Below are 13,194 nucleotides of genomic sequence, written 5' to 3' on the forward strand. Positions count from 1 at the left end.
CTAATGTTTACTGTTTTTGTTGCAATATTTGTGCTGCTTGAGACTCTGCTGTATATTTTTTGGTTGTACCTGTGTTCCCTGTGTTGTCTTACTGTGTTTTGTAAAGCGCTGCGGAATATGTTGGCGCTATATAAATAAATAATAATAACACTGTGACTAGCACAGTGGGATTCCTCTGTGTGTGGGAGGCAATTCTTGAAGTCACAGAAGAACCCCAGAGGGTGCCAAAGACCCCACATTTTCACTATATCAGAATAAATGCCCACACTAGCATGTCCTCAAAGCTGAAAACTCTACTACCTTTATGGGGGCCTTGGCAATGCTGTAAACAGCCCTGGACCGTTAAATTTGAACCCCTGTGAGTTCCTCGACCAAGGCTCCTACTAACCCCAAACTTGGTTAGAGGGAGAAGACCCCCAAGCTGCTTCTGTTCTGAATTGTGGATAGGTTGATGGTATGCCTGCATGCTGCATTATGCATGTTATAGGGCCACAGTTAGGACACATATTAATAGAAGAACCTCTACGCTGTGTATGTAACTATGCAAAATTATGCATTTTTTTGCCAAGCAAGCCCTGGTTTCTTGTCATTATCTATGAATGAGTATGTGTGTGGGAGTGTGCAAAGGGTTAATTGACTTTGTGGTTTGATTGGCCACACGCCCTTTAGCACCTCCATTTTATTTAGGGAGATGAGCCTGAATGTTGTGCCTTTCCTTTCATTTTGAAACACGATATTCCCCATTTTTGGTCTCCTTAATAAACAGTGATACAAACTCAATGGAGGTTCCTAACTTTCACCACACTGCCAAATCTAAAAGAATGTATTCAGTGCTGCGTCTGGACCAATTAGAAAGCTTCTTTTACTAGAGACAGCAGGGATGCAGAAAGCAAACAATCCCGATAGAAAATCTTCCCTTCCCCTCTGTGTCCCAAACGAAAACATTTTTGGCTGAGGTTATGCAGAAGCGGGTGGAAAGTGGTGATCCATAGCGGTGGTAATATAGTCACTGTTGGGTACATGTGAGTCTCATGCCATGCGCTACAGATATAATAAAACACTGTATCACAAAAGCAAACAACTACCTCGCACACAATGAATGTCTGCTGGGACTACCTTAGTGGCTGCTGGATCAGCTTACAGAGGAATAGCTATGGGTGGGCAAGGGGAGGACACATGTCCCCGGGTGCAGCACTGTAAGGGGGCTCAGCATGGCCGCTGCACCCCCACATGTGTGAGAGGCGTCTCGCTGGCTGCCGAAGTGCCCCTGCTTCACTTCCGCCCTCCCTCTGCAGATGAGTGCAGAAGCATTAACAGCAGCAGAAAAAGCAGGGCACATCTGGCTATCTATGAGGGGGACTTCTGGCTATCTAAATGGGAAAAGGTATCTAAAGGGGGGCACATTTGGCTATTTGAAGGGTGGCACATCTAAACAGGGAAAGGAGGTACATTTGGCTATCTTAACAGCATTTGTACATTTGACTTCACCCATGACCACGTCCACATTCTGATGTGTGGCAACATCCATTTTGTCCGGAGTCAGGATGCAAAAACTGTCTTTGTCCCCGGGTGCTGAAAACCCTAGCTACGCTTCTGTCAGCTTACTATACTAGATATAATAAATCAAAAACCAAAACTAAAATATCTCTCATCTTCTAACTACAGGTCTTCTTCAGTCAAATCTCATTGCTCTGCCTCATCAACAAGGTGGTTCATTGCAGTCACAAGGTGGAATGGGCCTGGCTTCCCAGGTAACTATATTCTCTAGCTATTCTCTGTGTGTATAAAAATTAAATGCTCAGAGTCACAGGTCAGGAACAGGTTATTTTGAAATTTACATCTGATTGTATATTTTAAATTATGCATAAATGGTTTTATAAAACAAACAAACCCAAAAAAATACATCCTGCGCCAATTCATAGATATTTATCTCCTCCTCTGCATTGTATTGCTGCCTGTTCACTCCAAGTTAGTCTGAAACAAGCAATATTAATAAATCTGGCGCACAGATCGTAATTCCACTAGTAAACCTCACTTAATGTGAGGGAAGGCAGGACCAATATCAATCGATCAGCACAAAATTCAAGGACCGCCACTCATCTACTAGTATTCACTTTATTGTATCAAGGTTAGTCTGAAACAACCCTGTTTTCTCACACAGTCATAAATGTAAAAAAGGCACCCGGTAAAAAGGGCACCGGAGATCGCCGCTAGTAGAATATCGGTGAAATTACCAAGATTCAACCATAATTCTGATAGTAAAATACCGGTAATCTTTACCGATCATTTACTATGCTCTAACCTAACTAAACTCTCACACAGAACCCTCCCTCTACCGATGCCTAGCCATAATACCTTTGTGGTGCCTAACTTTAATTCCTCCCCTGAAGGTGCTTAACCTTAGCACTGCCCCCCATGGTGACCTAATCTTAACCAACCCTGGTGGTGCCTAAACTTTAACCCCATCCCCCGGTGCCTATCCTTCACCCCCGCGGTGCCTAGCCTTAACCCATAAGGACCTTCCCAACACACCTGACGCTAAAGACCTCACCTCCTAACCGTAACCTCCATGTACAATTTTCAAAGTCGCAATTACAATTAGCAGCTCTAAATGGCTAAATAGCAGTTATAAGTGGCTGTAAGTGGTAAATCCTAACTAACTCCCACTATTTTATCGGGTGCCTCCTAATCACGGCTTTTACCAATGCTGCCTGTGGCAGCTCCTTTTTTACCTGCTTCGCTCACTGGAATGGATCTACACAAAAATGCTGGCTGGTCTTCCTGCTCTTTTGCACACTATTTTGGCAGTTGGACTGTGTAAGTGCTTTATTCCACTATGAGGAGATGGACCAGGCAAAACCAGTCAGGTTTGTTAGATTTTTACTGCCCACTGTAAGCGATGGCAACAGAGGAAAAACGTAATTAAAAGTGTATTTTACTTTGGGACGAGTGCACATCCTATATTTTACATATATTTTACATTTTTTTCACAATAGTGTCCTTTAACTTTGAAAGAGAAGAGTGAGCAGGCAGATACAGCTGGCTAAGGTGTACATAAAAATGTATAGTATATGTTGGTTCAGATGGTATTTTCCTTTTTTACGTTGTAAAAAGAGTGATACTTTTGAAAACTATTTTTTATATATGGTTCAGTAAAATGATATTTTCAATGCTTAATAAAATTGTGTCTGAATTTCAATGTTGCAACTGGTAATGTCTCTATAATGATGCTGCAGCTCCAGTAACAGCTTGTCATTCATTGTGGATTTGACACAGGCAGTGGGACGTCCTGGTCTTCCCTGTTCTTCGATAGAATCCCATTTAGAGATAGGACAACACCTGCATCCCGGAAAACACCTGTCTGTTCCTCCCGATGAGCCCAGCGATTTAGAAGAACTAGAAAAGTTTGCCAAAACGTTTAAGCAGAGGAGGATAAAACTTGGCTTCACTCAGGTAAGGCCGCCTTCTTTCTCTGTCCCTGTGAAGATTTGAGTTGACCTAATTAAGGATTTAAATGTGCCCATCAATAAGGACCATACGATCTAAACAACAGAGGTTTACAAATGATTTAGCAATTTATCCTGCTGAACTATCATAGACACCGTTTTTTTCCTAGTAAAATATAGGCTGTTGGATCCGTATTTTTTTTAACATTCAGATTTTTTGGGATGGTATTGTAGACAGCATACATTTAATAATATGAAGCAGTCAATAGTAGAATATCGGTAAAATTACCACTGCATAATTCATATAGTAAAATATCAGTAATGTTTACCGATATTTTACTGTGGCTAAATCTAACCCTACACTTACACAGAACTCTCCCTCTACTGATGCCTAACCTAAGACCCCCCCTCAGTGGTGCCTAACCTTAAACCCCCCCAATGCCTAAGGACCCCCCTACACACACACTCCCAACTACTGATGAGCACCAATTTCGTGTAATCGGAATTTTGCATCATAATTCGCAATTACAATGCAAAATTGCAATGGGAAATTTTAGGGAAAATCTTAATTAATTTTGTATGTAAATATAATCAGGAACCGTAATTTTGTATAATTTTCACGTAATTTCACGCTTTAAGGGGAATAGTGGGAATAAGGCGAATTTTTTTTTCAAAAAGACCTTGTAGTTTTTGAGATAATCGATTTTGAAAATCCAAATTAAAAATGTTTTTTAAACTCATTTTTCTGAACTTAAAAATGTTTTTTCCTTTGCATGTTTCAGATCGATTTTCTCGAAAACTGCAAGGTCTTTTTGAAACATTATTTTTTCGTCTTATACGATAGCATGCTATTACGAATGGATTACGCAAAATCAACTGAATGTCCAAACCATAATTATGTCTATCTGTAATTGCGATAAATTATCTAAAATTTAGTGTAATCATAATTATAAGATTAATATCATCCTTATTTCCAACACTAAAGACCCTTCCAGCCAATGCCTAGCCCTATTCGCTGGCATCCTGGTGAAAAGACTGCCCGATAAATAGGGGGCGCCGGGGCCACACAAATGCAAAGTGTGGCTACAAATAGTGGGTGCGCATAGCGGACGGCCCCGGCTCCCGCTATTTTATTGGGCATGCTTTTTAACTGGATGCATCTCGCGCCCTTTTCAACAGATAGCACGGTGGTGCAGTGGTTAGCGCTCTCACCTTGCAGCGTTGGGTCCCCATTTAAAATCCCAGCCAAGTCAACATCTGCAAGGAGTTTGTATGTTCTCCATGGGTTTCCTCTGGGCACTCTGGTTTCCTCCCACATAACAAAACCATACAGATAAATTAACTGGCCCCTAGACTACGATACATACACTACACGTACATACATAGACATAAGACTATGGCAGGGATTAGATTGTGAGATCCTCCGTGGGACAGTTAGTGACAAGACAATATATACTCTGTACAGCACTGTGTAAGATGTCGGCGCTACATACGGTAAACACTAAATAATAATAACTGTTCCGTTGTATACAGCATATCATAGAGTTTATATTTTAGCCAATTACTGCATCTTGGATGTTTTGCAGACTTATTTCTGTTATTCCACATGAAGTCCAACACACGAGGCTAGCAGAGCTGCAGATTTTTCCTGCTACTATTGAGTGGAGCAGGAGGAGACTAGATGGTGTACGATTATGACTTAATGTGCATTTCAAGCATGAATAAAGCTTACCATTTTACATCTGTTTTACAGGGTGACGTAGGTTTGGCAATGGGAAAACTTTACGGGAATGATTTCAGCCAAACAACAATCTCTCGATTTGAAGCTCTTAACCTGAGTTTTAAAAATATGTGCAAGCTGAAACCTCTGCTGGAGAAGTGGCTCAGTGATGCAGGTAAGACTTCATTGCACCTACAATCCAATGGGGAACTAACTTTTCAAATAGTTACAGGGGATCTGGGGGGGTGAAAATAAAACCAGACACTTACTGAAAAATAAAAACAGACAGCTGCAGGGGGCTTCTAGCGGCCCCCTGCAGCTGTCATGTCCCTACCATTCTCGGTTCCCCGCCGCCGGTCCCGGTCTGATATTCATCTAGCAAGACAAATAGTGCTCGCTCCCACGCACGTCATTTCGAGCTTACTGCGCAGTAGGAGGTTTTCTTGTACTGCGCAGTAAGCTCCCGATGACGCGCACGGGAGTGAGCACGCACACGGCCACGTAGCCGTAGTTGGATCAGATGCCGATCAGACCGGGAATAGCAGATCGTTGGAGGACGGCGTGGGACATTACAGCTGCAGGGGGCCGGTAGAAGCCCCAGGTAAGTGTCCATTTGTATTTTCAAACACATCCCCCCAAACCCCTTTAAATTCCACTTTCACTAATACATTTTTCCGAAGACATAACAACAAAAGTTGTTTAGGTGATAGCTTTAATGACTAACTGTACAAGATTTCTTTGCAAGCTTCAAAACTTTAAGTTTCTTCTTCAGGCATGATACAGAACTGGATTAGAACTGTGATCCAGTTCTGAAATATGCCTAAAGAAGAAACATAAAGTCAATGGGACTCACACACACACACACACACACACACACACACACACACACACACACACACACACACAAAAGCCAGATACTTACCTAGGGAGAGGGAAGGCTCTGGGTCCTATAGAGCCTTCTGTCTCCTCTCTCTCCGTCCCCTCTTTGCAGGCAGCAGCAGCTCTCCGGTTTGAGTTCCCAGCCACAGGGGTCTTCAGAAGTCTTCTGGAGCTGAGTCCTCCCGAATACAGGCGGCTCCATACTGCGCACGCGTGAGTGTGCGAGAGAGGGCGCTCGTGCATGCACAGTACGGAAAGGCCAGTCTTCAGGAGCACTTGGGCTCCCAAAGACTTCCAAAATCCCCCACAGCGGGGGATTAGAGCAGTATTTGACCAAATTGGTTGAATACTGCTCCCGGGGAGCCATCGCTTGAACTGGGACCGAGAGAGGAGTGGGAAGGCTCAATAGGACCCAGAGCCTTCCCTCTCCTTAGGTAAGCATCTGGTTGTTGGGAGGGGGGGTAGCTTGTTTTGATTCCCAATGACTTTAAAGTTACAAAAGCTTGCAAAGAAATTGGGTACAGTTAGTCATTAAAGGTATCACCTGAATGACTTTGGTTGTTATGTCTTCAGATTCTCTCCATGACTAACACCGGCCCACACGCGACTGTTGTTCCACAAGAGTTTTTGTATTGTAATGGTATTCATTTTTTGCTCCATTTCAACTTGCAGCCACTTACATGCAAAAGGGGGCGCTGGGAAATTTGTGAGCTAGAAATGGCCGCTAGTAGAGTATCTGTAAAATGATCAATATTCTAATATTGGGCAGTGGTAATCCCAATAGTAAGATATCTTTAAATTTTACTAACTCTAAACCTAACCCCTCCCTGTACCAATGCCTAACCATAACCAATATTTCACCCACCAACACCACCATGCTTAACCCTAAACATCCCGCATCACCTTAACCACTATATATGTCAAATATTGGGCGCCGCAGAAGTTTGGGTGCCCCATTGGCATCCATGTTAAAAGTAAAGATTGCACCCAAAATTCGTCAGCAGTGCCTCCGTCACCCAAATTTTATGTTGTTGTGCCTGCAGCCGATTTTGGATTTACAAAACTGAAGTTGTGCTACTTTGCAAATGTGTGATGGTTATTTCTAGGAGAACTCATGGAGGAGCATGTGATCAGTTTGGTCAGGTAATATGCAAGAGCTTTATAGCTTTATTAGCTGATTAAACAAATCACATGCTTCCCCATTACTTCTCCTAAACATGACCATCACTACTTTGGAGTACCGACTTCCTAAGTTTAGGAGTTTAATTCAGAACACAAAGCAGGAGCTCTTGCTGCTCTTTGCACACTGGAAGGGTTGAGTGATTGGCAGCAGACTTTAACGTACACATTTGTGTCTTTTAGACATAGTGGCTGTTTTTTATATCAAAATAAATACAAGCAAACTGAAATAATGTTTGCCATTATCTCTTGTACTGAGCAAAGTGAAGGGATAGATTTTTTCTTAACAATAGTGCCATTTCTTATTTAAATCTGAATGAAAAGTATAATTTATAAAATAATGACATACTATATACTGCATGTTTAATCCTAGAATCAGCCCCATCAGATTCTGCAATGACAGCAAATCCCACATATCCTCAGCTGAGTGAGATGTTTGGCCGTAAAAGGAAGAAAAGAACAAGCATAGAGACTAACATACGCCTTACACTGGAGAAGAGGTTTCAGGATGTAAGTATATAATGTTGTGTCTGAGTTCCTGTATATAGTGTACATCGGTCACATACACCGGTCAGCCACATTAAAACCACTGATGGGTAGAGTGTAGTTTTCCAAAATAGTCAGCACACAACTAAGTTATTACTAAAAGTGGCCATACACCTCTAGACGTAGCAGAAAATTCAGGCACCTAATTTGAGTGCCTGGGTGCCCAATTTTCACACTATAGCCGCAATTTATAATGGTATCTATGGTGGCACCCTAACATCATCATAATTGCAGTGGATTGGTGGCGGAGTCAGTTAAGGTTAGGCGTGGGGGAGGGTGGTTAAGGTAAGGCGTGGGGGGGTCAAGCCTGTTTTGGCAGCACAGATGGGACATACACAATATTAGGTGGGTAGTTTCAATGCTTTGGCTTATTAGTGGACACAAGTTGATGTAATTAAACAAAGCCATGATCAACTTCCTCTTGTAGAACCCAAAGCCAAGCTCTGAGGAGATCAGCATGATAGCAGAGCAGCTGTCCATGGAAAAAGAAGTGGTGCGAGTTTGGTTCTGCAATCGGCGGCAGAAAGAAAAAAGAATAAACTGTCCTATTACTTTATCTCCTCTGAAGTCTCCAATGTATAATTCAAGAATGGTAAGATTTACTACTGTCTGTCTACACTACCATGCTTTTGACATATTTTGTACAGTTGGCAAAGTACCATTTTTGTTCTAGTCCTATACATGCTTTAACCATTTCAGAACCAGCAGGACCTGAACTGAGTAAAATTACAGTATTTAAAATAAACACAATGTAGCTGCAAATGAATATTACATACTTACCTCACCGTCAGTTCCTCTCAGAAGCTCACCGTTTTCTTCTTACAGTGATCCCTTCCAGTTCTGACAATATTTTGTCAGAACTGAAATATACCAGTTGCTGTCAGTTATAGATCAGCTGCTGTCAGTTACAACTGAATGTGCAAGGTAATGTCCATGTTTCCCTATGGATCATGTGGACGATATTACAGTTTAACAGTGTGCTGACCAGGAAGCTGTTATGGGGTAATGGCCATTTTCAAAATGGAGGACAGAGAATTCCATTGATCACAGTGGACAAACGGGATGCAGGAGAGGAGAAAGAGACTGATGATTAGACTACACAGGAGGTAAGTATGACGTGTGCATGTTTATTTTGACTTTTAATTTTCAGTTCAGGTTCTCTTTAAAGAGAACCCGAGGTGGGAATTACTTTTACTATTGGGGCACAGAGGCTGGTTGTGCGCACTAAGACCAGCCTCTGTTGCCCCATCGTGTGCCTCCATGTCCCCCCTGCTCGCCGCTATACCCCCCGCATTGCTGGCTGTGTCGCCAGCTCAATGTTTACCTTGCGCTGTCAGTCAGCGCCGCTCTCCCGCCTCCTCCGCATCGGCGCCACCCGCCGCGTCACTTCCCTCCTATCAGCGGGAGGGAAGGGACACGGGCGGGTGCGCCGATGCGGAGGAGGCAGGGGAGCAGCGCTGACTGACAGCGCAAGGTAAACATTGAGCTGGCGACACGCTGCGTGTCGCCAGCAATGCGGGGGGTATAGCGGCGAGCAGGGGGGACATGTAGGCACACGATGGGGCAACAGAGGCTGGTCTTAGTGCGCACAACCAGCCTCTGTGCCCCAATAGTAAAAGTAATTCCCACCTCGGGTTCTCTTTAAGTACCAGAGACCTCTGGTACCAATAACCGGGACTACCTGACGTCACGCGGTCACAAGTTGCTTCAGCCCACCCACTCTGCCGTCCCTATGACGGCAAAGCTCTGTAAGCTGGTCAGGATCCGATTTCATTGGCTCCTGACCCTGTGATCAATGTGCCAATATCTGCTTGTTTGTTGTTAACTGTGTACCATTAATATCTGTCTGCTGGTGCTGAGTTATATTTACATGTTTGGTTATATGTGCATGTCATTGATATGTGTGATGGTCTGCTTAGCTGCCTGTGCAGGCAGGCAGCCTTTTGATCACTGTTCAGGTCTGCATTCTGCAGGTCTCTGGAAGAGAGATCTTTTGTCAGTTGTGCAGCTTGCTGCTGAGGAATTTGCATATGTTTGTCATGCAGATTGCCTAGCCACATCCCCTGTGGGCATGCTTTATAAAGAGCTATGTTTCCCACAGTAAGTTGCTGGTCATAAGAGTTAGATCCTGTGTGACACTCGCCGGGAGTGTCAGCCTTGCTCATTGTTGAAGATTAGCCTAGAGTAATCCCTGGAAACTGCACTGGGCATGTTTCCTTAGTGCAGTTAGGATTGCTTATCTGTTTTGTTTGTCTGTTGCGATTGTCCTGTCCCAGCGGTGGTCAACAGGAAATCGTTCTGTGTATCTGGGTGCTAACCGGAACAGCGGTTGTTACTGGTAGCCCCTTCTGATCTGTTTCCCTGGATCGCACTGGCATCCTGCGCCAGTGCTGTGGATCCTTCTGTTCTGCTTCTCTGTACCTGGATCGCACTAGCATCCTGCGCTAGTGCTGTGGATCCTTCTGTTCTGCTACTCTGTACCTGGATCGCACTAGCATCCTGCGCTAGTGCTGTGGATCCTTCTGTTCTGCTACTCTGTACCTGGATCGCACTAGCATCCTGCGCCAGTGCTGTGGATCCTTCTGTTCTGCTACTCTGTACCTGGATCGCACTAGCATCCTGCGCTAGTGCTGTGGATCCTTCTGTTCTGCTACTCTGTACCTGGATCGCACTAGCATCCTGCGCTAGTGCTGTGGATCCTTCTGTTCTGTCTCCCTGGATCACACTGGCCTCTTTTCGCTAGTGCTGTGGATCCTATCTCCCGCCTGTTCCTGTTTTCGTGTGTCTGTCTTGTCTGTTACGAACGCTTGCTGGAGGCTCGGTGAGGTAACCGTTAAGCAAGCGCTCGCGTCCTCTGTTTCATGTTTGTCTGTCGATGGTTAGTTAGGCGTGCTTGTCTCTATTGTGCTTATCACGTGGAGACCGCGCATAAACGCGTGCACTGTTGCGAATGAGTGCGGTGTTCGCGTCTAGCTAGTGTTTGTTATTTTCCGTATCTCCTCATTGTATGATTTGCTGTGCCTTTGCTACTCTCGTGCTCTGCCTTGCTATAACCTTGTGCCAGTCTGGCGATCGCACCTCTCGCAATCGCGTTCCTACTTCATATCTGCTGTGGTGTGTGCACCGTCAGTGGTTGGCGACTAGTTTGGTGCACACACATACAATCTGTCTCTGTGCTCATTCTCAATCGCCTCTCTTGCGATCGCGTTCCGTCCCTTCGTGCAATTCCTGTCTGGCGTGTGTGGTAGAGCAGAGGAGCTGTTCCTCTGCACTCCACAGCTCCCACTGTCGTCAGGAATTTCCCTCTACAGGTGCATTGCACCTTCTGCTGGGTTTCCGCAAATTATACGTTTGTGGAGGATTTCCGCAGTGTCAGCGCACACGTCTTGTGCGCTGATCACGGAGAGAATTCCACAATCATTCCAGTATGACCAGCCAAACCAAAATTCCCAGTGTAGAGGGAATTTCTGATTTGTACGATTTTGTCGAGTGTAGCTTTAAAAGGCTAAACTCAGAGACCAAAGCGGAATTTCTCTGTGAATGTGTGAGGTTTTGCCTGGATCCCACCTTTCAGATTGCTGATCCGTCTACGTCGGCTCTTCAGTTTGCCTATGTGCTCTTAAAAGACGATTTGTTCACCTGGGCATATGATGTGCTAAAAAACAATTCGTGGAATGATAATTTGTATCAGTTTCTTGCAGTGATATTCTCTCACTGGTTTGGACTGCCTGGCTTACCACCTGCTCTGATTGAATGTGTAGCTGCTGATAAGTCAGCTGATTTTTCCCTTCCATGCAAAACCATTCAGTATGATAATGATGTTGATCTGTCTCCTGGTTTTTTGCCTCAATCCAGAGCTTATGTGGATCCTACTATAGGTAGGATCGCACACTATATTAAAGCAGTTAAAAAATCTGTTCTTGTTCCTGAACTCCACCCATATGGAGATTATCTGGATACTGGCCTGTTTGAACCTCCATTTGCCTCATGGGACATTGAGGCCTTGATGGAGGAATTTGATTTTGATTGGAAAGCCTTTTGCGATTTTTACATTGCAAAAAGCGAAGATGTCTTGAATGATTGTCTCGATTCTATGTACCTATTGATTGATTCCGATGAATGTGACGAGGGTGATGTGGATCTGACAATTTATGTATGGCAGACGATTTTGGATGAGTTGCACACACACCAACCAATTGATTCCAATAAAGAGAAATAGTTGTCGGATGATTGTTCCTGCCTTTCTGGGGTAAAGCATGTGAGTCGTGACATTGTGCGATCTGAAGTGTGTGGGTGCGCCACTGTGGTTGATTCCTGTGCGAATCCTGGAGGATTCTCTCCTGACTGCGTGCAGTTTAAATCTGTGCAATCTGATGCCTGTTTCTCTGATGTTCCTGCAGATTGTGATCAGCATGAATGTGCCAGTTTTCTCAAGGATATGTGGGACCCCTTGTCATTTAGAGACAGATCTTTAAGATCTTCCATCTGTGATCCTGCCATGGGGAAAATTCCTAAATTTTGCAGCATCAAAAGTAAAATTAATATGTCTAATAACGTTTTTCCTGATGTTGTCACAATTTCTACTGCAGATGCGTCTATGTCTCACCCTGTTCACACCTGTAAGGGCCCGTTGCCTGGTGACAGTTGTAAATCTGCATTTCATTGTGCTTTTTTATTATTGGGTAACCAAATATATTAAATGCTATCAAAAACGTTTTAATGCTTGGAAAAATAAGTGAGTTTGTTGGTACTAGTTATGGGCTGGGCAGATTCTTGGTAAATAAGTTGAAAAGTATATTCAGAGTCAACATTTTGGAGATTTTTTTGAATAATGACATCATTGTGTTTTTTTGTCAGGTGTCAAATTCTGGGTCTTTGGGATCCTTGGGTATTGCACCAGTGCATAGTACTATGACAAGCACAGGTAAGAAAGCCAGACAAAATAAAAAAATAAATAAAAACACACTAGCCTTACTTTCAATTATATTCACTGGGCACCTTGTATAGTCATAGCAATCAGATATACTGTAATAGCCAGTGTTTTATATATGTTTTCCTTATAGGGAGTGTCTCAGTGATTTGTAATTAGTAATAAATAAAAACATACACTTTTCATTAGATGAGTTGAATATATCTTTTCATAAAAAAAAAAAACATTTATGTTGCGTTTTTCTCCTGGTGAACTTTAGAGCTGCAGCCCTTTAGGGAACACCCCACGAGCAGCCTGGGGAATTAGGGGACATTGCCCCAAGACTCCTTACTGTTTTACATACTGACTTGAGTCAGGATTTGAACCCTGGTCAAAGGCAACACCCTTAACCAGTACGCTATCCAACTGTTCCTATTTGAGTTTATTATTTGGATAAACTGTAAGAAAACCTACCTGCTCACACTTACCAGGTTAAACAGCAATATTTGAGTAAA

At 43.5% G+C, this 13,194-nt stretch overlaps 1 protein-coding gene across 2 annotated transcripts in view; it reads left to right on the forward strand.

The window, feature by feature from the left end:
- POU2F3 (POU class 2 homeobox 3) overlaps positions 1-13,194 on the forward strand; it is a 155,752-nt gene that overhangs the window by 132,603 nt on the left and 9,955 nt on the right. For both annotated transcript variants that reach the window (XM_068242873.1, XM_068242874.1), the window contains exons 6-11: positions 1,666-1,751; positions 3,277-3,453; positions 5,200-5,341; positions 7,598-7,734; positions 8,198-8,362; positions 12,628-12,694. In XM_068242873.1, the coding sequence (XP_068098974.1) occupies positions 1,666-1,751; positions 3,277-3,453; positions 5,200-5,341; positions 7,598-7,734; positions 8,198-8,362; positions 12,628-12,694 (774 nt within the window). The remainder of the gene's footprint in view (positions 1-1,665; positions 1,752-3,276; positions 3,454-5,199; positions 5,342-7,597; positions 7,735-8,197; positions 8,363-12,627; positions 12,695-13,194) is intronic.

This window comes from Hyperolius riggenbachi, chromosome 6 (genome assembly GCF_040937935.1).
Source record: "Hyperolius riggenbachi isolate aHypRig1 chromosome 6, aHypRig1.pri, whole genome shotgun sequence".
In the NCBI taxonomy this organism is placed as follows: Eukaryota; Metazoa; Chordata; class Amphibia; order Anura; family Hyperoliidae; genus Hyperolius; species Hyperolius riggenbachi.